The 26832-nt window shown below is 62.2% G+C and overlaps 3 protein-coding genes across 8 annotated transcripts; 1 reads left to right on the top strand and 2 right to left on the bottom strand.

The window, feature by feature from the left end:
* Positions 1 to 426: 426 nt before the first annotated feature.
* On the bottom strand, positions 427 to 9217 carry LOC129212983 (glutamate dehydrogenase, mitochondrial-like). Its single transcript, XM_054842250.1, has 13 exons — positions 9164 to 9217; positions 8078 to 8432; positions 7329 to 7409; positions 6782 to 6837; positions 6233 to 6296; positions 5506 to 5600; positions 5121 to 5300; positions 3449 to 3586; positions 3138 to 3275; positions 2368 to 2448; positions 1628 to 1843; positions 1205 to 1267; positions 427 to 543 (listed from the first exon to the last, which is right to left on the bottom strand). Exons 1-13 carry the CDS (start codon positions 9215 to 9217, stop codon positions 427 to 429), a joined length of 1638 nt encoding a protein of 545 aa, XP_054698225.1.
* Positions 9218 to 11156: 1939 nt separating this feature from the next.
* Positions 11157 to 16052, top strand: GPRIN1 (G protein regulated inducer of neurite outgrowth 1). Its single transcript, XM_054842221.1, has 3 exons — positions 11157 to 11305; positions 12478 to 12571; positions 12776 to 16052. The coding sequence occupies exons 1-3, from the start codon at positions 11212 to 11214 to the stop codon at positions 14190 to 14192; spliced, it is 1605 nt and encodes a 534-aa protein (XP_054698196.1). The 5' UTR covers positions 11157 to 11211; the 3' UTR covers positions 14193 to 16052.
* Positions 16053 to 16276: 224 nt separating this feature from the next.
* CDHR2 (cadherin related family member 2) lies at positions 16277 to 26628 on the bottom strand. 6 transcript variants are annotated; one of them, XM_054842280.1, is made up of 32 exons: positions 26580 to 26628; positions 26049 to 26107; positions 25573 to 25638; positions 25342 to 25481; positions 25020 to 25073; positions 24688 to 24777; positions 24054 to 24143; positions 23365 to 23487; positions 23144 to 23287; positions 22926 to 23001; positions 22629 to 22735; positions 22319 to 22549; positions 22073 to 22228; positions 21697 to 21864; positions 21380 to 21441; positions 21046 to 21286; positions 20704 to 20940; positions 20362 to 20431; positions 19660 to 20274; positions 19325 to 19396; positions 18990 to 19039; positions 18725 to 18876; positions 18410 to 18512; positions 18239 to 18327; positions 17937 to 18011; positions 17741 to 17818; positions 17595 to 17655; positions 17360 to 17484; positions 17106 to 17219; positions 16860 to 16937; positions 16691 to 16751; positions 16277 to 16493 (listed from the first exon to the last, which is right to left on the bottom strand). In XM_054842280.1, exons 2-32 carry the CDS (start codon positions 26092 to 26094, stop codon positions 16374 to 16376), a joined length of 3894 nt encoding a protein of 1297 aa, XP_054698255.1. In that variant the 5' UTR covers positions 26095 to 26107; positions 26580 to 26628; the 3' UTR covers positions 16277 to 16373. The 6 variants fall into 6 exon arrangements, 5 of the variants coding, with proteins under 5 accessions (XP_054698255.1, XP_054698256.1, XP_054698257.1 ...); XM_054842281.1 differs by having other exon boundaries at positions 16277 to 16490; XM_054842282.1 differs by lacking the exon at positions 26580 to 26628 and having other exon boundaries at positions 26020 to 26110.
* Positions 26629 to 26832: the final 204 nt, after the last annotated feature.

The following is a 26832-nucleotide window of genomic DNA, read 5'->3' as shown; positions in this document are numbered from 1 at the left end:
CCCTGTGTCTGCACCAGTTGCAGCAGTGCTTGCAACGCCCAAAATGGACCGAGACGGCTGTTCCTGGGGCTGGCTGTGCCAAGGGCTGTCCCCTACCCTAGAGCTACCTGCTTTTTTTCCTTCCCTTGTCCAGTTCTGCCAGCCATGGCCAAGCAGACCCAAACCAGTGTCATCACGGCTTCCTCCAGTGCCCGGAGGGCTGTAAAGGGGCTGGGGCAGAGAGGGTGTGGGGGAAGACAGCCCCCTGCCCAGGAGAGCTCAGAGCCAGGCAGCAGGGAGAGAAAATGTTCAAACCAACCGTTTATAGAGACCAGGGTGTCGCCTTTGTGCGGCACATGGTGTCCCGGGCACCCCCTGTGCAGCGGGACTGTGACCCTCACTGTGTGGCTGGCAGTGATGCCCGGGGCAGCCCTCCTGGGTGCTGTGTCAGTAGGTGAAGCCAGCCTCGTTGTACATGGTGAACACCTTCTCCAGAGCACACAGGTAGGCAGCAGTTCTCTGGTCCAGGCCCAGGTCGTACCTTGCAGCCATGGTCATAATTTGCTAGAGAGAGAGGAGAGCTGTGAGGCTGGTGTGTGCTGGGAGGGTCTGGGGACGAGAGGTGGGCGAGGACCCAGAGAGGAGGGTGCAGGCAGCACCATGTGTCCAAGTACCAGGCCAGGCCCTGGGACCACCCGAAGGGGAAGAGGTCATCTCAACACCAAACGACCAAGGGGCTGTTCTGTAAGACCTGGAGCCATTTAGGAGTGGGTCTGGAGATGTTCCCCTCACTGCTGCCCCACAGCGCTCCCTGGGGACAGACCCTGCGCCCGCGGGCAGGCTCCATGCACACCACTCATGCTGCTGAGCACAGCACGCAGCCACTTCCCTGAGGGGTGGCATGAGACCCCCCACCCAGCAGTGCCAGCACCAGCCTGCACCCACTGGCTTGTCTAAGCAACCCTGGAAGTGGGGAATGCAGGTTCAGGGGGATGGAGAGAGGGGCAGGGACCCAACAGCAACAAGGGACGCTGCTGAGCACAACTTTACCCAAAGCGTGGACACAGCCACCACTAGGAAAATGAACTCAGGTCTCATGCTGACCCACTGGGAGCGGTGATGGGGTACTGTGGGTGGGCACCACTCGAATACAGCACAGAACCTCTGCAGCGAGGCGAGGGGCCCAACAGCAGGGATGGGCGAGGCCAGCAGCCCATGGAGGTACCTTGGCTGACTGCTCCATGGTATAGGCCAGTCCCGAATACACAATGTCCTTCTCTGAGGCACCCTGAGAAGGAGAACAAGCGAATTCTTTTTGGGAGAGGCTAGAGGTTGGCCCCCTGAACCCATTTATCCAATACAGCCCCTCTGCTCGGTGCAAGACCACCACAGGTGGTCTATGCTTGGCTTGCCACCTCTGTCGCTGGCTGCAGCACATGGCTTGGCTCCCCAGGGACTCCCAGCAGCACCCTCAGATGGTAGGGCTGCACCACCACACACAGCATCTCCATCCCCTCCAATAGTGGGATGATAGCACAGGGGGCTCTGTGTGTGCCACAAGCTCAGCTTCCAGCACTGGGACAGCAGACAGGAGTGTTTGGGGATGTGAAACAAGTGAGCCAGGACAGCCCTCCATGGCTGTAGACACAGTTACACGGGCCTGGAAGTCTGGGGACGGGACGATGGGGATCTCCCCTTTGGCTTTGCCAAACCACTGCTCCAAGCTGTGCTGCACTGACTGCAGGAGGTGGTAGCTGGATTCCCACTCATATTTGAAGCTGAGGCGGCCATAGCTAACATGGTTCAGGTTCTTCAGCCACTCGAAGAAGGATACGGTCACACCACCTGCATTCACATACACACCCTGCCAAGGGCAGTGCACGCTTCAGATTTGCTGCTTAGGGTGACCCCGAGACCCATGACCCATCTGGGGATCTCTCCTGCCCTGCCTCAGGTCCCTCCCCATACCCTTGGGCTCTGCCTTCAGAGACAGTCCTGAGGTTACTGGGATGGCTGAATTCTAGAGCCTCAGTGGCTCTGTGCTGCCTCTGAGCAGGGACACCCGCTGCTCTGACACCCTGTGTGATGTGGCACGGTTTGCTGTTGGCCCACCAGCGGCCACAGGACATCCTGGTGCTGGCCAGGAGCCCCATGGTCTATCACTGCTGCAGCCAAGAACCAGGAGGGTTCAGAAGGGAAATCAGCATCTGAGATGTGCTCAGGAGCTGGGTGAAGGCAGGGAACAGGCTGACTGAGACAGCACCACCAATGATGCCTGATCCCAGAGCCTGGCAGAGCCCATCTGGATCCACACCAGTGCGGCTGACACCACCGTGTGGTGCTAATAGCCACGAGCTCACCATCTCCCTGTGTGCATGGGGGACATACCGGGATGACCAGGATGTTTCTTTGCAGGAATATCTCGTGTGCTGCTGGTGTAGTGGGGCTGTTGGCAGCTTCTGCAATGATCTGAGAGCACAAGCAGAGCAGAGGTCATGAAAGAAGAAACCAGTGACAGGCTGCTTTCCCTGCTGCTGGATCCCTCCCCACCAGGCCACTTCTCGTGGCAGGAGTCTGTGTACTTGCCTCCCCACCGAAGCTGTTCAGGATGAGCCAAAGCTCAGACCTTGTGTTTCACACAGAATGACTAAAGGCTCAGGCTGCAAAAGACCTTGGCTATGACAGAGTCCCAGGTCACAGCACGCCCTGTCCCTTTGGTCCCTAGAGCTCACAGTGAAGGGAGGAAGCTGGTATTCATAGCAGTCCCCTACTTTGTTCATTCTTATCCGCTGCCTAGGCTTTTCAGTGTTGACACTGTGACACCCAGTACCTTCGAGTACATCAATTCCCCTGCCCTGGGGGAGGATCTGATACAGCAATGAAGATTGAGGATGCCAGAAAAGCCAGCCAAGGTGACTCCAACAATTCTTGCTCCCTGCCAGCAAAGGGAAGGGCTCAGGCTTTTCTCTTCCCCTGAATTATGTGACCTGCCACCTCTGCCTCAGGCTCTGTGCCTCTGGCACAGTGGGCGAGTTGTCAGTGCAGTGATGTGACACCTCCCTGGGGTGCCGAGTGCCAAAAGTGAAGGTTCAGCTGGGCTGTTGTCACTTGCAGTGGTGCAGGGCCTGTTGGGAGTGTGTGGCGCGAGCGGTCTCTACCTTTGCCTGCACCCGGGGTGCATTCTCCCGCGTGAGCTGCTTCTCAATAGCAGCAGGGATGAGGATGTCGCAGGGCACCTCCAGGATGCTGCCATCATAGGGCTCTGCTTTTGGGAAGCCAACTATGGTGCCATGGCCCTGGAATGAGCAGGAGAGCTTTGCTGGGCCCAGCCTGGCAGCATTGAGCCCTGTCCTCAGAGCTGGACTCTGCAGAAGGTGAGGGGTATCCCCCTTCTGCGTGGGCATTTCAGAGACAGGCACTGACCACCACCCCCTAAGAACAGGGCCTGGGTTGACTGGGCTCAACTCACCTGCTCATAGTCTTCTAGCTCCTTGGGGTTGATCCCTCTGGGATTGTAAATGGCTCCGTCTGTCTCCCCAACACAGATGCAGTGGGCTCCGTACTCGTGCAGGTACTTCATGGTGTGCAGCCCCACTTTGCCAAAGCCCTACGGCAACACAGAGCAGAGGAGGTGTGGGGAGAGGGAAGTCATGGGGACAAACACTGAAAACTGACCCGCTGCTCTGTAACAGCCCCCTCTCAGGAGCTTGAGCTGAGAAGCACAAATAGGAACCCTGAGCTAGCAGGTTTTGGTGAATGTTTTGGCTGGATGGAGACTAGGACATGGCAGGACAGAGATCTCCTTGGCTAGTTAGAAGGTTGTGAAAAGCAGAGCCCATGGGATAAAGGCTTCTAGCTCAGCCTGTCTTTATCACCTCCAGAGCTCCTGGATGTGACGTTCCCAGCACAGCGTGCTGTTCAGCTTCTAAGAGCCGATCTCAACAGAAAACAGATCCAGCGAGAAACACAGTCCCCTCGTGGGCACCACGCAACATCCAAGCAATTCTCTGCACCTCACACTGAGGGGGTATGATTGGCTGCACGGCACCAGAACAAGGCAGGGCCATGGGGTAGCTCAGCTCCTCTTATGGGAACAGATGATTTTGCACTGTCTGCCCCAAAGTGCTTGCCAGATTGGTACAGCTCCTAAAAGCAACACTGGTTTCTGAGACTGCAAAATCATCCCCCAAACACAGCAAAATGATACAAAGAGTAGCCAAGGACTTCAGCCTTCTCATTCTCTGTCATATGAGCAAAGTAGAAGAATGTGCGGAAAGGGACGGTGTGAGCAAAGAGCCATTCCTGAGGGCACTGTGGGCAGCACCTCCGGGTGCAGCTTCCATTCAAAGCCTCTTGCTGGTGGCAGGGAGCTGCGTCAAGGAGGAGAGCACAGAGTGCCGGCCACAGGCAAGACTTCAGCTGGGCAGTTTCCAGTTTATTTCTCCCTTGCAGAGAGCAGTGGCCTCAGCAGGACACGGACAGCTGTGGGCAGAGAGGGCAGTGGATCGGGGCAGCAGTGCCTGGCCAAGAGCAGAAACTCCTGGAGCTACAGCAGGGGGAAGCACCTCACCGCAGTTGTGAGCAGGCCCGGGGCTGCAGGGAGGAGAGGGGGAAAGGCAGGGCTGACACCCACAGGGTCCACTGAGCTCCCAGGCCCTGGGCAAGACCCTCAGAGCACCCAGAAGAGATGGGGACTGCACCCACAAGCAGGACCTTTGTCATGGGTAACATAATGGCTCACTGCAGCTGGTTTGGAGGTGACAGAAATGTGAAGTTGTCACTGGGGTCAGCTGTTTCCACCCAGCATGGCAGAGCCCACTGCGTCCTGCCACTTCTCCGCTCTGCCTGCTGTGCAGGTGAGGGTCAGTCGCAGCTTCCATTTTATGAGCGTTTTCAGACAGGATGGCTGCAGAGAAACCTTGAGAATGCCTGTGCCGTGTGAGCAGTGCAGCACCCCTGGACCTCTGCACAGAGCAGGTCTGAAACACCGCTCAAAGGAGTGCCAGCTGCCACAGGGCGTGCAGACGTTTGGGAAATCACATCCAGGAGGCACTGCAGGAGCTGAAACTGAAAGCTCTCCTGGAAAGGAGGGGCAGAAAGAGATCTTTCTCTTCAGAGCTGTAGCTGGGCTGAGCACTCACCTGCAGCACAAAGGTCTTGCCAGGGAAGCCGGGGCTCAGGCCGATGCAGTCCATGTAGTCTGTGTTGGTGATGTAGTTCTCAATGCCATGCAGGCCCCCCTGCCTGGTGGCAGACTGTCGCCCATGGATGCCTCCCTGGCTGATGGGCCTTCCTGTCACACATGCCTGGGCATTGATGTCCTGCAAGGCCAGGATGGGGAGAGCAAAGGTTATGGTCTCACCTGGTGCAAGTCCTCTAGAGAGGACTTTCCCCAGTCCCAGCTTCCCTCACCCTTCCCTAAGCCTCGGCTAAATCTAAAGCAACTCACTGGCAAGGGCCTCTGGGCACAAACCCTCGTAGTGCCCACGGCATCCCAGGCTCCAAACCAGCACTGTCAGAGCTTACCCGGTACCCCAGTGTGTGGGTGTAGGTGTCAGCTATCCAGGACATCTCCTGCTCCCCAGTACTGACATCAGGGGCCAGCACATCAGTCCCAGGTCCTGCAGAGGTAGAAAGATCTGTCAAATCCTGTCTTTGCAATTCAATTGCTCTGGTCCAACCAATAGCACGTGTACAGCCAGGCAATTTCCACAGGCTGCTCGTGTCCTTGGGCACATCAAGGAGTCCCCTCACCAAAGCGTGGTGCTGCCAGGGTCTCCCTAGCTTCCCTCAAGCACGAATGCCTTTGGCTTTCGCAGTGTCTTTCCGGTGTCCCTTCCCAATACTTTCAAGTAAAGAGGGAATGTAAAGGTCTTTGCCTTGTGACCAGCACCCACTGAGCTCTCTGTCACAGGCTGAGGCAGGAGAAACCTTCACTCCTCCCTGCGACTGCGCAGCCAGTGGGAACAGAAGATAACACCCAGGTGAGACCCGTGCCCCACAGTAACTGGGAGGCAGCCTGGACCAGACCTGCCATGCTTGGTGCCACAGGAGGCTCCCCCCACTCCAAATTCACAGCGCAGGCAGAGCAAAGCGGTGAACAGACAGCAGAGCACCGACTGGGGCAGCGAGCACTGCTGACAGGCAGTGAGTGAGCGGCAGCCTCTGTGCCTGCCCAGCCAGGCAGCTGCTGCCCGTCCCCCTGCCTGCAAGCCATGCACTGCTTACAGAACTGGGACAAAACCACTCTCACCGATAAATCTCTTCTTGGCCATCTCTATAGTAAAACGCCTCGTTATTTTCTCCAGCTCATGTTCCTGCGTGAGAACAACAAAACATAGTTGTTACTACAGGCCCCAATAAAAATCACAGCATCCGGCAGCTGCCCTGCCCTGCCTGTACAGGGCACACCCTGACATCTCCAGGGAGTTCATTCACAGCAGATGGGAACTCTAGATCGAAAAAAGGAGATGTGTGAACTCCTGGTCCCTTTGCTCACTGCCCTTCCAACCCCTCGCTCATTTGCACCTTCCCCCCGCGCAGCAGGCAGTGGCAGGAGTGTCCCTACTCCAGACTCCTTCGGCGTGCGTCTGGCCAGATGCACTGACCCGTAAACTAGAGTTCACCACCTGCCTCCCTGCCCCAAGCTGCTTTTCACAGTTGCCGGGTGAGTTTTACTCACCACAAATGTCTCCCCCCAGCTTGTCAGAGTGCATCGCCGTGATACGCACAGGGAGGGAGGGCTGTGCAAATGGAGCACGAGTTACAGGCATCAGCAGGGGAAGGAGAGGACTGAACTCACTGAGTATTTCCTTGGATCGATCCTCACACCTGCCATGGCACCACCAAAAGGAACATCTGGAAAAGACCAGGTAAGGCAGACAGATGTTCTCTGCCTGCTCCCCAGGGGGAGAAGGTGACCATGGCAATCGTGACCTTGCTGGTGAATCCAGGCAAGGTCCCGCTGCTTCCCCACACCACACACGGCTCTCCCCTAACGCCATGTGGCCTCTGCAGAGTGGAGCCGAAGGCAGGACAGGATACGGACCCTGAGCCTGCCATCAACGCCACCAGCCAGAGCTGAATCCATGACAACCCAGGCACAGAGACTGCATCTGAGAAGCACAATGCTTGACACTCTCTGATTAACACAAACATCCTGGACTGCCAGTGGCGTATTCTGCAGCCGCAGCAAGCCTTGCCCTTGCACATCTGTGCCCAGAGGAACATCCTGAGCTTCTAGAGCACTTCTGATTTTCAAAGCATCTAATGAGCTTTTCTCACTCACAGTATCACAGCCCCATCCCATGCCCAAGTCACCACGCACTTTACATTCCCCTTGTACTTACCCACTACAGCGCATTTATATGTCATTAATGCAGCCAGGGCTTTTACTTCATCGACACCGATTGAACTGCTGAAGCGAACCCCTGGGAAAGGAGAGAGAAGAAATGAAGAGTCACTGCCTTTTTACCGCAAATGGCACAGAGGCATTGTAGGAAAGGCTTTGACTCTTCTGAAACAGCCGCATCTAGACACAACAGGTGATCAGCAATCGTTCGGCTAGACCCGTTCCTCCAGATCACCACAGAATGGAAAGCAGGTTCTTGCCAGATGGCCATCCCACAGACACAGGCCTTTGCTGCGGTAGCACCTCAAACAGCGCAGCTGCAGCACAGTGAAAACCTCAGGCTGAGGGCGAGGGGCAGGAGGCTGGGACCCCTCAGGCTCAGAACAACTGCCGCTGCTTTGAGGTGCACTTAGGGCAGCAAGTATATGGTGTTTAGGATGAGGAGTCAAATGCACATGGGGCTGGCTGTGAGCCACACCATTCTTGTGCTCCAGGGTGAGCAGCTGGGCTGGAGCTGAGGTTGGCAAAGCTGCCTCCCCCAGGCATCCCTCGTCCTTCTGCAGGATGCATCCAAGGACACCCTGGGCACTGCCATAGGCATCCCAACCACCACCATGTTAACGCAGACACACCCCACTCAGGCTCCCTGCTCCCTCAGCCAGGCGGGGGTGAGTCCAGCAGAGCCCCACGCACAGGGCTGGGTAGGGATGGAGAAGTGTGTAGTGGGGCTGTGCCTCCCTGCCTCACCCCCTTTGCAGGGCAGGCGGTGCTGGCTGTGCTGGGCCCTCCAGCCCTGCACCACCTCCCAGGTGCCGCTGTCCCTGCGCAGGGGGAAGGCCACCTCCAGGACGTGGTTGCACCGCCGGATGGTCTCCAGGACCCCGTGCACCCAGGGCAGCCCACCCCGCTGGGCCGCTCCCACCTCCACTATGGTGGCCGCCCACCCGTAGAAGGCCTCCACCACGGCCAGCAGCCTGGGGGTGTCAGGGCTGACCCCCGCCAGGCTGGCCGTGCCCCAGCACCACCCTGGCACCACCACGGTGCCCCCCCGGCCCAGCCACCTTCCCGCTGCCCACAGCACGGCCACCCCTGCCCTGCCGCCCTGCCAGCGGCCAATAAAGGCCGCCTTGGGTGGCTGAGGGCATGCCCTTCAGCAAACGGCTCTCTGATTGGCTGAGCCTCGCCGGGATGGCCTTGGGGAGGTGCTGTGGAGCGCGGAATGGGTGGGGTGGGTACTGCAAGACTCTTCTGATTGGCTGATTCTCTGGTCAATGGGAGGTGGGAAGATGGGGGCGGGGTCTGCACGGGGCGAAGACGGCTCAAAGGGGCGGGGCCATGCAGGGGCGGGGCCAGGTGGGGTGGGGCCAGGTGGGAGGAGGGGGTTGCGCGGGGGTGATGGCAGGGGGGAGCCGGGGCCGTGGGGCAGGGGGCCTGTGGGCACTTCCCTGGCTCCTGGGGCCTGCACAGCCCCATGCCGCCATCCTAGCAGTGGGGGCTGTGCCTCCCTGTGCCCCTGTCCCTGCCCGTGCCCTCCAGCTGGCCCTGGGGCCATGGCCCTGCCTGCACCCAGGAGCACCCAGGGCAATGTGCTCGGCCACGGGGCTGCGGTGTCCTGGACATGGTGCCCTCACTCCGCAGGGCTGGGGCAAGTCAACCCCAGGCACGCACTGTGTTTCGGGGCTGACAGAGATTGGGTCCCCCCAGTGCCTCCGTGCCCAGGCAGCTGTGAAGGCAGCGCTATTTTTAGGCTGTTTGGTGTTTTGGATCTCGCAGAAACATCCCTGTCATCCCAAGGCACTTGCAGCTCTTGAGGCACCCCGTGGGCCCCCCCACCAGCAGCATGGCCTGGCCCAGGGAGGGCAGCCTGGGGGACAGCATGGGATGCATGGCTACGGTTGGCAATGGGACCCTGGTGCCCCTGGGCATCCCCTGCCACTCCCATTTGTCCGCACCCCATCAGCTCCAGAGCTTGGCCTCCCTGCCGCAGATAACGCAGGCAGCCATGCATGAAGGCGGCGCAGCAGCAAGCGGCCACGGGAAACCCATTGCCTTCCCGCTGGGCAGCCCCAGAGGGGGCACCTTCCCTGGCCAGACCCTTTCGGCTGCATCCCACCGCTCCCCGGTACAACTGGGCACGGGCAAGCCGGATGGCTCAGAGCCAAGCCTGGGCCGAGCCGTGTGCCGGGCGCATGTGCCTGCCTGCACCGGCGTGTGCGGGCACCGGCAGCGTGCTGGCGGCTGTGGGGGAGCCCGGTGTGTTCACGTGGCGCTGCCCGTGCGGGCGTGGGAGGTGGGCCGCGGCGCCGAGGGAGGGGGCTGCCATGCTACCTGCACCGGCAGCCCCCTCCGCTGAGGGAGAATGCGCTTTTCAGGCAGCTGCCTGACTCCTCGCACGCCGGCAGCGCGGGAGTGCGTTGCCAAGGCAATGGGGACCATCTTACTCATCCTCCTCGCTATTGTTCTCCTGCCAGCCCTGAGGTGCCCGGGCGGGGAGAGGAGGAGGCAGCTGGCCTGGGGTGAAGGCTGCCTGTGGGGAGGGGAGGATGCTCCCCATGACCCCCCCTGGCCGGCCCCAGTGGGGACGGGAACACGCTGGGTGCCAAGATACCAATGGGGATGGGGAGAGCACCTGCTGGCGGAGCTGAGAGCGGCCGGTAGAAGCAAATGCCAGGAGGATGCAGCCCCACAGCCCCGCACTGTGGTCTCCCCCACTGCAAGCAGGCAACTGGGCCCAGTCAATGCTGTGAGACTGGGACCAGCACACAGGACCATGGGTGGGGAGAAACACCTTGAGGGAGGGACACACCGATGGGTGCAGCAATGCACCCCCCCACCATCCACCCCAGTCACCCACCGGGGTGCCTGGTGGTGACACAGGAGTGCCCCACTCTGCCCTGGGTAGGGGTAAAGCAACGCTTTTTATTTTATTTCCATAGCCTGCCTCCCTATTTTTAGCCTTCGGGGTTTTGTTCCAGCCTGGCTGTTTACTGGAAGGAGCATTTCCAACCTCCCTTGTCTCCAAGCAACCAGGTGTGTCAGCTCCTATAGCACCGGCCTCACCCTATAGATCTATAGGGCTGGGGGGGGCATATGCTAATGTTAACCCCAAGATGGGGTTCCCCTGTCTTGGGGTTAATGTTAGCATCCACCCTCCCACTGATCCTATAGATCTATATTGCTCCTGCCCTGGTGCCGACATCCCCAGGGCAGGGAGGGGATCCTGACCCTATAGGGTGATGGGGGGGTTTGGGGGGAATGCTGGAGGGTTTTGGGGGGGATACAGGGATTCAGGCGAGGCGAGCAGGCCGCCTTCCCCCCCGCAGTGCGAGCGGGAGTGCGTGGGAAGGAGTTAGACAAAGCCTGAGCCCGGGAGCAGAGGCAAGTGCTGCCGGGAGGGAGACGGGGACGTTCTCCCCTCCCCATCCTCCCCCACCCTTGGGCGAGGGGTACCGGGAGCCCACCTCCATCCCCGCCGCGGGGGGACACAGTCATCTCCATCACCAGGTAGGAGGGGGACAGGGTTCTGTGTCGTTGTCACCCCCACCCACGGGACCCACGCTAAGGGTTGGGGACTCCCCGATCAAGCCGGTGCCGGCCATGTGTCCCGCTGTGCCCGGGTGCACCGGGGGGTGCCGGGGTGCACCGGGGGGTGCCGGGGTGACCGTCCCTGGGGGATACGGGGTGGTGATGCTGGGGGGGTACCGGGGGGCTGTGGGGTGATGGGGCGCTCCCAGGGCGGGCCGGTGGGGTGACAGCGATGACAGCGGAGGGTGGGGGTGTGCCGGCCCCCCCTCCCCACCGCTGCCCGGGGGGCGCCAGGCAGGGCGGCAGCCGGGGGGAGCGGCCCGGGGCGCGGTACCGCCCCCGCCGCCGCCCCACGCATGCTCGCCGCCGCTGCCGCCGCCGCGCCGGAGCCGAGCGGAGCGGGACGGGACGGTACCGGACGGGAGCCGGCGGGAGCATCCGCCGCCACAGGTAACGGCGGCCCCGGGACGCACGTGGCGGGGCCGGGCCGGGCCCTGCAGCCACCGCCCGCCCCGTATCGGCACCCCCGGGGCGGGGGGCGGCGGCGGCGCCGCGGGCCCTGGGACGGGCAGCGGGGGCTGGGGCGGCTTCTCCCCCGGCCGGGGCTGCCGCGAGGGCGGCTTTGTCCGGGGCTCGGCCGGGGAACCGGAGCCGGGGGGCGCACACGCGTGTTCGTGCGTGCGGGTGTGCCCGTAGCCATGTGCCGGCGTGTGCGTGCCTGTGCGTGTGCACACGCGTGCCTGTGCGTGTGCACGTGCCTGTGCGTGTGCACACGCGTGCCTGTGCCTGCGCGTCTGCACACGCGTGTGCCGGGGCTCGCAGCTACTCCGTGGAGCAGCAGTGCCAGGGCAGCACCTCCTGCCCCGAGCAGGACACCCACAGCCGGTCGGGGTGCGGGGCAGCACGGCCTCCTGGGAACGGGATGCTGCGTGGGGAGATGGGGACTGAGTGGGTCACAGCCTCCAGGGCCTCGGTGCTGCTGGGCGGCCGCGGGGGGGTCGGTGCCAGCCTGGTCCCCGCTCCTGCTGCTTCCCTTGGAGGGGGGCTCACTGGGCTCCAGCCGTCTCTGCCTAGCTCTGCCCTGTCTGGGACCCACGAGTGTCTGTGGCCGGAAGCATGGGGTGTCCCACGGCTGCAGGATGCGTGTGCTCCTGGTTCCGGAGGGACTTGCTGGCGCTGGCAGAGCTGGAGGGCTCCCAGAGAGCTTGGGGCTTCCTGCCAGGTTCCCACTCTGGGGCTGGGGAGGGTTTGGGGCCGGTTGGGTGACACCAGCCCATGTGCCCCTGCTGTGCTGGGGTGCCTGTCTGCAGCCAGCTCTGCCCGGCACAGCCAGAGCTCTGCGCACCCTTGACATGGGGCGTAGGAGCTGAGCTGGGAGTTCCCGTGGCTGGAGGACATGCGTCACTCCCAGCTCTGGGGACGCTGGTCCCAGCAAGTGGAGGGAAATGCTAGGGCTGCCCCACGCCCCTGCTGTGCCATGCAGCCCACCTTGGTCCCCGGGCCCGGCTTGCTCTCACCCCACTCTGTTCCCAGCTCCCCACTGGTGGATGGGGGGTGCTGAGCTCCCCCAGGCTCTCAGCCTGGTGCCCCAGGCCGTGCTCCAGCTGCCGTTCTCTCCGCAGGGGTGCCTACACCGTGTCCCTCCGCTCCGGCAGCCACAGCAGCTCCTGGATCCCGCTCCCGGTCTGGCTGTGCTGGGGAAGGCTGGCTTTTACGGTAGGTGGCTGACACTGTTCCTTCCTTCCTGTGGGGCCGGGCACCAGGTGCCCCCATGCAGGCTGTGCCGGGACTGGTGGGTGCTCGGGGTGGCTGTCTGACCTGTTGTCACAGGCAGCATGGAGAAAACCAGTTGGTGACCGAGGGGGACAGGGGGGGTCCGTGTGCTGCTCCCCCCTCACTGTCCCATGCTCTCTCTTGCAGACCTGCGGCGGGACTAGCATGGGAGAAGCCTTCCCTGGGCATGGGCAGCGCTAAGGAGCCTGAGGGGCTGCAGCTGCTGAGCCGCCAGGCCGGGGCTGAGGACGCCTGTGAGCCCGGTGCCAGCTCCCCCGGCTGCCCGCCAGCGGGTGAGTGCCTGCCCGGCTCCGGCTGCACCGCGGGGGGCCGTGCCATGAGGACCTGCTGCGCAGTTGAGCCGGAGGCCCAGGGCACTGTGGCTGGCGCAGCGGTGGAGAAGAAGGTGCCATCACCGACAGGACCGGCTCCTGGCACGCTTCTCCCGGACGCCGGTGTGGAGCCAAGCGTGGCGACAGTGACGGGAAGCTGCGGGGGACCAGCCGGCGCTGCCCCTGCCTGTGGTCCCACGGGGCTGGGGGGCCCCAGTGCCCAGAAGAATGCAGCCTCCATTACCACCCTGCCTGAGCCCTGCCTCAAAGCACCCAGCAAGGACGGGGGGAGCGCATCAGCTCCTGCCAAACACGTGGCATTCGTGGAGCCTGCTGTGGGCGCTGGAGCAGCTGAGCTGCCAAGTCAGGATCAGCCTCAGGGTGGCACAGGAACATTCCCAAGCACTGTGCCCCAGCCGGGGGGCAGCGAGGCTCCCAAACACCCCCAGGGGGGCACGGCGGACCCTCCCGGTAGCAGCACTGTGGGGAGCGGGGGCGGCAGCAAGGCAGGGCCAAACCCCACCGCCGTGGGCCAGGGCAGAGCTGAGGGGAGCCCAGCCCAGGGTGTGGATGCCGGGAGCAGCCAGCAGCCCCGGACAGCCAAGCTGCTCTGCGAGTCCTACTCCTTCGAGGTGACCCCGCCACAGGATGCCGGGACACAGGACACAGGGACGCAAGTGGACAGCCGAGCGTCCCTGGTGTCGGTGGCCTTGAGCCCCATGAGCCCCCCGGGTGGGGCTGCTGCCTTCACCTTCCCCAAGAGAGAGCTGGGCTCTGCTGCTCCCCCACGCCTGGAGCCCTCCAAGAAGGACGCGGAGATGCAGGTGTCCATGCCCGTGGAGACCCGCTCGGTGGCCACTGGGCCCATGACGCCAGTAGCCAAGTCCCCGCAGGCCTCGTATCCCGAGGTACATGTGAAGGGGACGGTGGTGGAGGAGACTCCGGAGCCCATCCGGGAGGTGAGCTGGGACGAGAAGGGGATGACGTGGGAGGTGTATGGGGCCTCCATGGAGGTGGAGGTGCTGGGCATGGCCATCCAGAAGCACCTGGAGAAGCAGATCGAGGAGCATGGGCGGCAGGTGGTGATGACCCCGCAGAGCACCCGCACCGGCTCCCTCAAGGGAGCACCCCGCAAAGGCGAGGCCAAGAGGCAGCCCAGCGTCTTTCGGGCTCTGCTGCAAAACGTCCGGCGGCCCCGGTGCTGTTCCCGTGCCAGCCCTGCCACGGAGTGAGCCACTGCCCGCGCCAGTGGGGCAGGGGTGCCACGGGGAGGGGTCCCTGCCCCGGCGTCCCAAGACACCCACTGCCAGCGCGTGGGGCTCCTGGGGCTGGGGCGGGCAGTGATGGAGCACTACACGCTGGGGCAAAGCGTCTCCTTCGCTGGGGGTCCCCTTGCCAGCCTGGGGTCCCCCTGCCAGCCTGGCCCCATGGAGGTGTCCCGGGACATGAGGCTGGTGCCACATCTCTTTGCTTGGTGGCTTTTTTTAGCATGAGGAGGCGCATGGCTCCTTCCAGGCAGAGGCGGCTGCTCCCGGGGCATCTCCTGCCCATGGCACAGGTCTGGTGGTGGCTCAAGGTGGGCACAGGCAGGTCGCTTCTGGCTTCTCTGAGCTCTGGCTTGGCTCATGCCCCAGGCAGCAGCATCACTCCCCATGCTGGAGAGATGCTGGTGCATCACGGTGCCACCACTTCTCTGCAATCAGCCCATGGCTGCCCACAGTGGGGGCTTTCAGCCCAGCCCGCCACAGCCTCGTCCTCTCTGCCCTGCTGCTGTGCCGTGGGTGCCCCGGAGCTGGGAGGACGTGGCCACACAGAGCACTGGGACAGATCTCTGATGGCAGAAACTGGGGCTGACCATGGCTGCAGTAGAGAGCCGCTGGTCCCTGTTACTGTGGCTGGAGGCACTTGGGAAGTCTGTCCCCACGGGCCCCAGCCCCTCCTTGCATGGGGACCTGCCCAGGGGCGGCCGTGGGAGCCCAGGGTACATCCTCACCACGGCTGGCAGTGGGGATGAAGCAGGCCCTGCCGCCTGGCCCATCCAGCCTCCCCAGTGCTGGAGAGGTCCCGTATGCTGGGGACGTGGACGCGTGTCCCTTCAGCCCTGCTGGCTGCTCTCCCCTACAGCAGCCAGGGATGTGCCGGCTGCAAAGCGCTGCCACTTTTTACAGCTGGGGTTTTACAGGGCGGGGGGGAGGGGGGCTTTTATTGAACCGTGTTTGCATTTTTGGAGCTTTTTAAGAGCCACTTTCAAACATGTGCATCCTGCCTGGAGCCACCTCCTCCCCAGTGGCCTGCAGGACCATGACCCTCTTTTCAAACACTTTTCCTATGTTGCCTGCACCCCGCTGGACTGGAGAACGTCAGGAGCGAAGGGTCGGCGTGCAGGGGAGTGAGCATCTCCACGGCTGGGTGAGCGTCCGCATGGCCAGCAGCACCATGGCATCCTGCAGAGACATGGGACCTGGCCCTCCAGCCTGGCCTTGTGCAGAGGACCGGCCCTGCAGTGCCACAGCGAGGGGGTCCCAGACCCATGCCCAGCGCTTGATGGGCAGGAGGCTGCAAATGGGGTGTGCTTGGGCAGATGCACCATCCCCTCTGGGCAGAGGTGCAGGAAGGCTCAAGGTGCCGGGACACCAGTACAGCCCCTTCCCCTCTTAGGGGCAAGTCTTGCCCCTCAAACTCCTGTTGTACATCCTGGGCTTGTTTTGGCCCTGGGGGCTGTCTCTTGCCCGGGGGGGTGCTGCGAAGGGCTTGCTGAAGTGCCACCCTGCAGCCAGGGCTGAGGCCAGTGCCTGCTCTGTGCTGCAGCGCTCACCGGGAGCCAGCTTTTCCCTGTGCCTTGGGCTGCAGGAGTGGTGCCACGGCCACACAGGGAAGACCAGGAGCCCTGGGGCATCCCCCCGCCACCCTGCCCCAGGCTGTCCCCCACCTCTAGCCCTGTGCTGCTGAGCTGTGGCACGCCGGTGCTGCGGCTTCATCATCTACTTCTTTTTTTCCTCTTCATTTCTTTTTTTGGGGGTGGGGGGAGGAAGGGGGCGGGAGGACCAACCTGTCAACGTGGATGTTGGGTAATAAAACCTTGCACAAATCTCTGCACGGGCTGCTTGCACCTCCATCCCCTGGGGCTGAGCAGGGACAGTGGGGCAGCCCAGGGAAGGGTCCCGGGGACAAGAAGCCAGGCTGAGCCCCACAGTGGCATTCGCCTCCCCTTCCCCACCAGCCTGGCCTGAAACCAGCGCCTTGTGCTGGGACAGGTGACCCAAAGCTGGCTGAGCCCCTTGGCCAGATGGGCTGACAGCCACACAGGACACCGTGACCCACGTGGGACAGCTTTACTGTCAGCCTCTGAACACAATATCACCAAAGCAGCTACCCGAGTCCCGCTCCGGCCCTGCTGCTGCCTGCGCGCCTGCTCACAAGTCTGTGGTGGTGAAGGTATTGTTGATGTACGCTGTTTTGGTGGGCTCCTTCAAGTTCAGGGCGGCCACCAGCACCTCCTCATCGGTGGGGTGTGTCAGCTGCACTTTGCCCTGCTGCAGGAGGAGAGCATGGTCAGATGGGATGGGGACAGGGACGCTCCCATCCTTCCCAGGAGCTGGGGGCTGGCAGGGGGATGGAGAGGAAGGGACGTGAGGGGTCCAGGGGCCTGGGGACCACAGCAGAGAGGAAGGAAAGTGGGGTGCAGTGGCAGGACTCCCTGCTGGGCATCAGCAGCTCATCGCACACTCACCTTTTCATTGAGGTCATCATCCCCAGGGGCATTTACTGCGTTTTCATCCAGGGAATTCATGCTGTGGAGAATGGAGGGGGGTGGGGGGTAGAAGAGGGCCCAGGAACTGACAGGGTGGGGACGCAGGGCAATGGCCCTGTGGGCTTCAGGACCTGCCTGCAGAGCTCACCTGGCCACGGAGTTGGAGTCCTCGTGGAAGCCCAGGTCATGGGAGGGATCGAGCGAGACATTCAGCATGGGGTTGGCCCTGGCCAGGGATGGGTGGCAGGTGAGTGACCATCTCGTGGGGCTGTGGTGTCAGCCCTGGGGCAGCTGTGTCCCCCAGGCAGGAGGGGTGTGACAGGAGCCCTGCAGCCCCTGGGCGTGGGGACGTGCCTGGGCTCTCCCTTCCTGCTGCAGGGAGCCCCCCACTCACCCCTCTGCATTGTACTGGTTGGTCCCAGGGATGCCGGCTCCCTGCTGTGCTGTGGCAGGGTTGAATGTTGTGGCCACCTTGAGAGCCTTCATCGCACTCAGCTTCCTCTTGTAGCTGCAAAGCCCAGAGATGGGGCGGGTGAGAGGGGCAGGGGGGAGCCAGGTTGCGGGATGGAGGGTAGGGATGGGTCGAGGGGTGCCGGTGAGGATGGGAGTGGTGAGGGGAGGCAGGAGGGAGTGCAGGCGGTGTGGTACCTTCTGGTGGTGAGAACCAAGACCAGCGTCATGATGAGGATGAAGATGAGCAGGAACGCTGCCAGCCCAGCAATGATGCCGATCAGCTCCATCTCCCTGGTGGGCTTCGTCACCTCCCCGGGGCCCTGGTGCAGAACAGGGGTGAGGGCACAGCCCCAGTCAGCAGACTGCCCTCCCCCCCCAGCCCCACACGGGGCTGGTGCCCTCTCTCTGCCCCTTGCCCAGCCCCACTCACGATGATGGCCAGGCCCAGGTTCACCAGCTCAGCCAGGACCAGGGGGTCAGACTGTATGAGCCTGCCAAGGAAAGCAGAGGTGTGAGTGGCTGGGCTGGTCTGGGCGCATGGTGATGCCCATGCGCAGCCCCTGGCCTGGCACACACACGCTCAGTTGGTTGACGTCCAGGGCAGTGCCATTGCTGTAGACGAAGTACGCCTCCATCACCGACTTGGCTTCCACCCTGCGGGATCAAAGAGACAGGGTGAGCAGGGTGCAGGGCACAGTGCTCTGCCCCAGGGTGACCCCCTCCGATGCCACCACCACATCCCTTTCCCCACCACCTGCATGGCCCCACTCACTGAGAGGCACGGGTGTCCTCCACGCTCTGAATGGCCACCACATAGACCCCTGCCTTGGTCACGGTGGTCAGGGCCCTAGGAACAGGAGGGATGGAAGGAGGCTAGGCCAGGTGTCCTGCTGCTCCACTCACAGGGACAGGAAGCAGCTGGATGCCCTGCAGCCCCCAGCTCCAGTGGGGACCTGCCTCAGTCCCCTTCACAGTCTGTGAAGCTGGGAGACACAGTTGGCGGTCCGTGTCCACATGCTCATGTCCCCCGCTGCACAGGCATGTGCCCACCTCCCCCAGCCCAGCACCCCTTACGCTTTGATATTTTCAGAGTTACTCTGGACTTCATCCACCGTTGTCACGAACTGGAGGCGAACGCGGTAGCTCTGATCCACTGCAAAGATCTGCGTGGGAAGAGCAGGGGTGAGCAGGGCCAGGCAGGGTGCGGGGTGTCCCTGGATGGGGGGGAACAGGGGTGACACTCACGTTCAGCACGGTCTGTGCTGTGTGTTCTGGTGGCTGTCTGTTCCGAGCCTCCACCGTCACCTGGTACTGCCCCTTCAGCGAGCTGTCGAGGTTGCTGGCCACCCTGTGAGAAGAGGGACATCAGCAATCCCATGGGACATCCCTGGGAGGACACAGCCATCCCCCAAGCTCCAGCCTGCCACTGTGCCCAGGGCAGGACCCCAGGATAGCTTTGTCCCCTTGCCAGCCTGTGCTGGCCCTGCCTGTACCTCTGCCTTGCTGCAGGCAGGAGCTGAGCCACGTTCCCCCCACCCTTGCCCAGACCCATGGCCTCACTGGATGCTCCCGATGTAGCTGTCCGTCTCGAGCGTTGTCACCACCTTGAAGAGGTTCTCAAAGGGCCGGCTGACCCCGTTGTCCTCCACAAGCACCACACTGATAATGGAGAAGACGATGGCTCCGTTCAGCGCTGAGTCAGCGTCTGTGGCCTGCAGGGACAAAGCGTGGCAGGAGCATGGATGGGAATGGCCACCGCTTCCCACGGTGCGGATGGGCGATCCTGGCTCCACAGACTGACAGACACGTGCACACAGCTCCTCACCTTCACAGTAGCTACTTGCAGATCCACAGGAGAGATTTCGGGGACAACCACTGCCAAGGACAGACAGATGGACAGTGTAGTCATGCTGGTGTGCAGCCAGGCTTGCTGCAGACCCCATGCCCACACAGCCCCAGGGCTCAGCAGAGCTCCAAGTATCCCCCCGCTGCCCTCAGCCCCACAGTCTTCATGGAAAGCACCGAGTAACCCCAGCCTGGCCCCTGCCCCTCTCACAGCCCTGCCCTGGCTGGGTGAAGGTCCCCACCACAGGGGAACATGGCAGAGCACGTGTGGGTGCAGAGAGGAGCCCGCAGGATGCACCAGCCCTGGCCGCTTACCAAAGGTCTCCAAGATGGGCAGGAAGACCGGCGTGTTGTCATTCACATCCGTGATGAGGATTCTCAGGGTTTCTGCAAACACCCCAAAAGCAGAGCTCCGGTCACCAACAGAGCAGCCCTGCAGCACCCTCCTCTGCTTCCCCTGGGAGTCCTGTCCTCCCAGCAGGTTCAGGCCCCCGTGGCAGGGATCAAAAGAGCTGGGGACACCCTCCCTCCATCGCCAAACCACCTGGCTCCTGTCCTGCTCCCCACAGTTCCTCCTGGAAGGTAGGAGGCTGGTCCCACCACCCACTATGCTCAGCGGTGGTGGAAGGAGCGGGGAGTGGGTGCCGTACCATTCTGGCTGTAGCGGTTGCCTTTCTCGGTGTACAGGTCTTCAGCCCGCAGCGTGAGCACCACCGTGTCGCACAGCTCGTAGTCAATGTCCAAGCTGTTCACCAGCACTGAGCCGTTGGGTGCCAGCACAAACCAGTCCCAGCACACCTCCCCAGCGCTGCTTGCCCCCTTGAAGCAGGTGACCGCCAGCTCCTCGAAGACCAGCGAGTGGTTGGTGTCTGGGTCAGAGGCGACCAGTGTGTGGAGCAGACCCTGCTGTGTGCCATTCTCGCTCACATCGATGTCCTGCAGCGAGGCTGGCAGGACAGTGGGGGGCTCGTCGTTGATGTCTAGGATGTGGACCACCACTGAGACGCTGGCGGTGTCCCCTATGTTCTCTGCGGCTGTGTTCTCTGCCAGCACCACCAAGGAGAAGAACTTCTGCTGCAGGGTGTCATAGTCCAGGGACATGTCGGGGTCCACGGACAGCTGCCCACCATAGTGCCCTGGCCCCAGGTAGGACGAGCGGATCAAGAAGTTGCTGGAGCCACTGCCCCTCTGAAGTAGGAAGGAAATGCGGGAGTTCATCTCCGTCCGGTCAGCATCTGTGGCCTCCACCTCACCCACGAGGAACCCTGCAGGTGGAGAGAGATACTCAGTGGCCAGTGGGCACTGACTCCAGGACACCACTGGTCCCACGAGCCTGGCCATGCAGCTTCTACCTGGAGAATCTTCAAAGACTGAGAACTCATAGGACTGGTTGAGGAACATGGGTGCGTTGTCATTCACGTCCTGCAAGAGATAAACTCCATGGTTGTAGCTGCCCCAGGAAACAGGGTGCCCCACAGCAGGCTGGGGACAGGAGTGTGGACACGTGCCTGCCCACAGGAGGAGGCACACAAGCCCTCTCCTGCCTCTCTGCCTCTCTGCCTCGACTATTCCCTCTGCCCCCACAGAGAATCTGGGGACATGGTGCCATGGCCAGGGATCCCACATCCCCTCCCTGCCCTTACATCCCAGATCCAAGCCTCCTTCTGCCCCAGTGTGTCCCTGCTTGGGCTCACCCCCACAGTGATGGTGACGTTCACCGAGGTGTTGAGTGGTGGCACACCATGGTCGTACACCTCCACTGTCACCACCATTTGCCCCTGCTCATCTTCCAAGGCCTCGCGGTCCAGTGGCTCCTTGCTGTGCATCTCACCAGTGGTCACGTTGATGGTGAAGTTGTTGCTGAATGGTCCTGGCAAGATCTGGAAGCCCAACTCGCTGTTGCGGTTGCCAGGTTCATCGTTGTCGATGGCCTGAAAAGGTCAGGGGTTGGAATGGGGCTGTCCAGCACCTTGGGGACAGTCCCTGCTCCTCTCCAACAGCCTCCCATCATCCTCTCTGTCTCCAGTGGTGCATACCTGGATCTGCGTTCTGACGTGCTGCCCCTCTTGCACTGAGATGAAGTAGGAGCCGGTGATGATGGGCTTCATGTCGTTGTCATCCAGCACGGTGATCTCCAGCACGGTGGTGCCCACCAGGTTGCCCCCATCCTTGGCCTGGAGGTTGGCGTAGTAGATGGAGCGAGTCTCCCGGTCCAGAAAGCTCCCGTTCTCCACCAGCACTGCCCCAGTCGTGGCATTCACCATGAAGATTTTACGGCTATGGCACACATGGAGCTGTCACCAGGGCTCAGGCCTGGAGCCCCCTTGCCAGGACAATGTCCTGGTCGTGGCTGGCCATGCCCCTACGTACGTGCTCTCCGGTAGCAGCTGGTAGGTGATCTGGCCCAGGACACCACTGTCTGGATCGTAGGCCTAAAACAGAGAGAAAGAAACATTTGGTCAATCCACCTCAGCCCCCAGGTCAGTGATGAGTCTGGGGCACGGCTGCTGGCAGTGAGCACCTCAAAAACATGGCCCTGATGGGCATGTGGTCCCACACCCTGTGTGCCTGCTGGCACTGCCTCCTTTCCATGTGCACTCAACATGAGCTGCACCAGCAGTGCCAGGTGTGGCCAGTGCCGTGCTTGGGGGAGTTAAGCTGTGCCTGCTCCCTGCCCCATGCCTGACCGTGATGTTTGGGGAGATTATGGTGCCAGCAGGGCTGTTCTCCATCACGCTCAGGTTGTAGGTGCTCTGGGGGAACTCGGGGATATGGTCATTGCTGTCAATGAGATCGATGGTCACGGTGGCTGTGGAGCAGCAGTCCCTGGGGTTTCCTGTGTCATTAGCAATGATCTGCAGGATGGAGAAGAAACGGTGTCTCACATGGGTCCCCAAGCATGAGACAGAGACCTGTCACACTCCAGCCCAGCTCCTCTGAACCAAACAAGCTGCCAGGGCACAGCAGGACAGAGCCTTTGGCTTTTGAACCCTGCAGGAGAAGGGCTGTATTCCTCATGTGCCCTGGCATATGCAGGGAACACGGGCTGTCCCCATGGCAAACCTGCACCACCATGACATGGCTTATCTCGTAGTCCACAGAGGATGGGTCTTGCACCAGGAGCTGGACCTCCCCTGTGCCCACGATTCTTGTGGGGGAGACAGTGAAGGCGCTGGCATTCGGACCCTGCAGGTGCAACTCATAGGTGCTGTTGATGCCCTGCCAGGGAGAGATGTACAGGAGAGAGGGTGGGTGGTGCAGCCAGGACAGGCACCTGCACCCTAGCCCAGCCCCTGGACAAGCTCCCACCTTGTCCGGGTCGTAGGCAATGATGCTGAGGTTGGACACGGGCAGTCTGGAGGAGGAATGCTCTATGATGTTGCCCCTGAAGTTGTTCTGGACACTGGTGGAGAAGTTGCAGCTGGGGAGGGAGCAGTCGTAGAACTGGGGCTTGTTGTCATTGACATCAGTCACCGTGACTGTCACCAGGGTGCTAGCCTGGGCCACCTTGTTGTGGATGTCCAGGTGCTTCTCACGTGCCTGAGCAGGAAGAGAGAGTGGGTCGGAGGGGCCCTGGGAGAGGAAGAGGATGGGGTTCCCCTTGCTGCCTCCCACTCACCATGATTTCCAGCAGCACCTCCTCACTTGGCAGCTGCTCACGGTCCAGGGTCCCACTCACAGTGATGGTGCCCGTCTCAGCATTGATAGCAAAGGGGACACTGACATCTAGGGCAAGGGGACAGCAGGAACCAGCTACAGCCACTGGGAAATGCAGGCCTTGCCTTCTCTCCCACTGGCAGCACTCAAGAGCCCAGAGCCAGTCCCCATGGTGCCCCTTGCTGCCTGATCACTCCCCTGCCCATACCACTCTGCCACTGCTCACCCCCTGCCCATCCCACCCTGCCCCCTCACTCACTGGTGATGCTGTAGGAGATTTCGTCATTCACCCCTGTGTCTCTGTCCATGGCGGTGACGCTCAGCACAGTGGTGCCCTGTAGGGACACGGCCATCAGGGCAGGATCCATGACGCCTCCAGCCACCCCCATGCCCCGTGGCCCAGACACCCCGCGGCGTCAGAGCCCCCAGGGAGGGCCAGGGGTAGGGCCATGCTGCTGGGGCAGGCAGGCTCCTTACCAGGGGACAGTTCTCGGGCACAGAGCCAGAGTAGGGCTCATTGAGGAACCGTGGGTCCAGGTTGGGCACATCAAGGATGATCAGGGTCAGGTAGGTCGAACTCTGCTGGAAGGTCAACACGTTGTGCAGCATCCCCCCACCGTCCTGGGGAGCAGAGCACCTGTTAGTCCCACGACACCCTTACCTGGCAGACCTGTGCCCCTGGCCTGGCTGGCCCCCACCTTGGCAAGGATCTTAAGCTGGTAGAAGGTGTTCTTGGCATAGTCCAGTGAGCCATTGAGCACCACGTCCCCGTTGGGCTTGATGTAGAAGAGCCAGTGATTCTTCATGCTGTCTGGGATCACCTGGGCAGGGGACATCACCCCGTGTCACCAAGGCAGGGAGCAGAGGTGCCCCAGCAGAGATGGGGGCTCAACGCCCATCCTTCTGTCAGGCTTGACCCATGGGCTCTGGGGACACCCTACCACCTAGCTCATCCCCAGATTGCAACAGTTAAGCACCTTGCACCCATTGCCCAGTGGGTGCAGAGCCAGCCCTCCTGACCCAACACATAACCCTGCTCCCCCAGAGCCATGGGGCTGCCCCTGGCTGGGTCCCTCAGCACCTCTGCCCCACGGAGGTGGCTCAGGGGTGGGTTTCGGGTATGGCATGCCCCACTCCACAATGCACTGCTGCTCTCCAGCAGGCATGAACCCCTCCTGGGTGCCGGGAAGCAGGCAGGCTTAGCTGCGGGAGATGCCAGGCTCTGCCCTGGTTCATGTGGTTGAGCCATGTTGTCTTCCCGTTGGCACAGAGTGTTTGCTGGGGAGGTCCTGGGACCCCCAGCATCCTCCTGGCCCGCCACACCCCAGCACACTGAACCCCCAGCCAGGGCAATGCCCGTGGTGTTGGGACTCAGCCCTACGCTCACCTCCTCGATGCTGTAGCTGACTTTGGCGGCATTCCCGGTGTCGCTGTCATTGGCAAACACGGTGTAGATGATGCTTTCGAGTGTCATGTTCTGGGCACACAGAGGGGTGTTGGTGGCATCGCCCAGAAGAGCAGGGGCGGTGGTGCTGCGTCCAGCCTCTGCCAGCCCTGCTCTGGGGTGCTCTAGCCCCGCAGGGCTCCAGGGGCTGCCCAGCGCCATGGGCCACACACGGATGAGCTGCTGCCCTTGCTGATGCTGGACAGAGGCCAAATGCCCCCCCCCCTCCCCCCCGGCAACCCGGGGCTCCCTGGGAGCAGGGGCTGCCCCCCAGCCCTGGGGCTGCCCGAGAGAGGTCAGGCTCAGCCCCACCGCTCCGTCTACACCCTGATCTGGCCTCACCCTGGCCTGGGCTGAGCGGCATGTCAGGCACTCCCTGATCAGAAACTCATTGCAAGGGCAGAGTCCCAGCCATGTGCCAGCACCCCGCCCAGACTCATCATAACTGCACACCCAGGCGTGGGGTCATCCCACTCCCGGTGCACCGTCGCCCCGCTGCCGGCACGCCTGTGCTGCAGGAGGGACCCAACACCCTTGCCCTCCTGCCCGCGGGCGCCAGGAGGTCCCGGGGAGGTACCTCAGGGATGGAGGCTTCATACGGCAGGCCCTGGAAGACTGGGGCGTTGTCATTACGATCCTCCACGATGACCGTGAATTTTCTGGAGACCTAGCGGGTGTCAGAGAGGGCGTGGGATGGGTGCGGGAGATGGTGCCCGGCAGAGCTGGGTGCAGTTCCAGCACACCCCCCCCACACACACTCCGAAGCCACCCACTGTCACCCACCCATGGGCAAAGCCCACCTCCAACCCCCTTCCCCACCGAGCCTCATCCATGGCCCTGCTGAGACCCTGCTCCCCTCTCCATCCCCATCACCCGCTGCAGCCACCCAGCCCGTGCACTGGCACTCACTTCTGCGTTTATTCCATCGGACACCCCAACGATGATGGTGAGCTTGGGCTGGAGCTGGAGGGACACAAGGCAGGACTTGGTCAGGGTCAGGTGGAGTTTGACCCTTGGGTGGTTGAGCCCCGATGCCCTCCCACCCATCACCCCTGGGTGTGATGCTCCTCCCAGATGGCTCTCCCACCCGAACTGGGCTGCGGGACCAGGGAGTGACCCACAGCACTGCCATGAGCAGCTCTCCTGTAGGACTCAGGGCTCTGCCCCCTGTCCCTGTCACTCCAGATCCTCCAGCTCAGGCAGGGCCATCTGCCCTGGTCTCTGCCCTCACCTCACGGTCCAGGGAGTTCTTCAGTGTCACGTTGCCTGTCTGGGCATTGACAGAGAAGTAGAAGGCATCTGACCCACTGATGCTGTAGGTGAGCGGGTCCCCGTCTATGTCAATTGCTGTCAGCTGGAAAGCATGCTCGCCTGGGGACACCGGCAGCATCAGCCTCTGCCTGCATCCCCCCCCAGCCCCTCCTCCTGCACCCCGGGGCCTCCCCGAGACTGGCCCACTCACCCAGCCCCAGGTCCTCGGGCACGTAGACGAAGGTCATGTTGAAGAAGGGGGCTGTGTTGCCTGAAACTACAAGGAGGAGGTGTGCTGAGCATCATCCCTGCACCACCCCTGCGCCCAGCAGCACCTACCTAGCTCCAGCCCCAGCTCCCAGCTGTGGTTTGGGTCTCTGGGCGAGGCAGGGGAACCCACCACCCTTCACCTTCCTCATGCTCATCCCACACCTCTCACCTCCAAACCACGCTTGACCTCCAGCTATAGTACCCATGCTGGGTGCTATCCCCGCTGCCCAGCCCCCTGCCCACTCTGCCTTGCCCTGGGGCAGCAAGATTGCCATTGGGTCTTCAAGGTGCCAAAGGGGTGGGCAGCTCTTTTGGTGGTACTGGCTGCCCTCAGGGAATTTGGAAAGAGGGTTGAGGGCTGAAAGCATCTCCAATGTCTCCCACCCACCTGGGCCAGCGGCCAAGCAAAGTCCTCACCTGTGGCCAGGAGGAAGGGGAGCAGCACCAGCGAGCGCCATGCCATCCTGCCAGCAAGCCTGCGAGCAAACAACAAACAGCACCCTGGGGCTTGTGGCCACCTGCTCCCACCAGCCTCCCCAAACCCCTCCTGCGGAGTAACCCCTGGGGCAGGAGGGGCTCTGGTGGGGACAGTCCCCTCCGCTGAGCTGGGCTGGTAAGCAAGCACCAGGCTCCATCCCTTGGGCAGAAGCTCTCTGGGGACATGGCATGGGGGGACAGCATTGGCCTCCAGGTTCTGGAGACCATGGGGATGCTTGGGGACCCCAGGAGCCTCTCCTGGGCATGGCTGGAGGCTCCATCGCTCAGGAGAGATGACGGAGCCACCCCAAGCAGTGCTTGGAGCCCAGGAGCACTCTGTTGACACCACTGTGGTGTCCCCCTCCTTGTGCCACGGCCTGTGGGCAGCTCCAAAGTCGACAGACACCCCCACCTCCCCCTTTGATGGACCATGGTGCCTGTGGGGGCCAGGGTTGGGGTGACATCCCTTACCTGTGGCGATGTCACTGGGGATGCTGCCGGCCGGTCTGCTCTGTGCTCGCACCCTGACGCTACCAGAGACCTTTGCCTCCTGCAGTAAACACGTTCATCAATTATTAACTGCAATTAAGGGGTGAGAAATCCCTCTCTCATCTTCCTTACTCCGTTTGCTCATCCCTACCTCCCATCCAGCCCAGCCCCACGCTTGGTCCCCAACCCCAGCCCCTCACGCTGGGTGCTGTCCCCCAGGATTCAGCCACCCCCA

This window comes from Grus americana, chromosome 14 (genome assembly GCF_028858705.1).
Source record: "Grus americana isolate bGruAme1 chromosome 14, bGruAme1.mat, whole genome shotgun sequence".
Lineage (NCBI taxonomy): Eukaryota > Metazoa > Chordata > Aves > Gruiformes > Gruidae > Grus > Grus americana.
The sequence above is the reverse complement of the archived record's forward strand: the minus strand, read 5'-3'. Positions and strand labels throughout refer to the sequence as shown.

What these genes read in the sequence shown, in the direction of transcription:
- LOC129212983 (XM_054842250.1), bottom strand. Translation starts at nt 9,217, where the DNA reads ATGCATCCCATGCTGTCCCCCAGGCTGCCCTCCCTGGGCCAGGCCATG. An exon ending in ATATAAATGCGCTGTAGTGG is followed by an intron (nt 6,838 to 7,328) that starts GTAAGTACAAGG and finishes GGTCTTTTCCAG; the next exon opens with ATGTTCCTTTTGGTGGTGCC. An exon ending in AGCTAGAAGACTATGAGCAG is followed by an intron (nt 3,276 to 3,448) that starts GTGAGTTGAGCC and finishes TGCTCATTCCAG; the next exon opens with GGCCATGGCACCATAGTTGG.
- GPRIN1 (XM_054842221.1), top strand. Translation starts at nt 11,212, where the DNA reads ATGCTCGCCGCCGCTGCCGCCGCCGCGCCGGAGCCGAGCGGAGCGGGA. An exon ending in GGGAGCATCCGCCGCCACAG is followed by an intron (nt 11,306 to 12,477) that starts GTAACGGCGGCC and finishes TTCTCTCCGCAG; the next exon opens with GGGTGCCTACACCGTGTCCC. An exon ending in GGGGAAGGCTGGCTTTTACG is followed by an intron (nt 12,572 to 12,775) that starts GTAGGTGGCTGA and finishes TCTCTCTTGCAG; the next exon opens with ACCTGCGGCGGGACTAGCAT.
- CDHR2 (XM_054842280.1), bottom strand. Translation starts at nt 26,094, where the DNA reads ATGGCATGGCGCTCGCTGGTGCTGCTCCCCTTCCTCCTGGCCACAG. An exon ending in CCGATGGAATAAACGCAGAA is followed by an intron (nt 24,778 to 25,019) that starts GTGAGTGCCAGT and finishes GACACCCGCTAG; the next exon opens with GTCTCCAGAAAATTCACGGT. An exon ending in AACTCTGAAAATATCAAAGC is followed by an intron (nt 18,012 to 18,238) that starts GTAAGGGGTGCT and finishes TCCTGTTCCTAG; the next exon opens with GGCCCTGACCACCGTGACCA.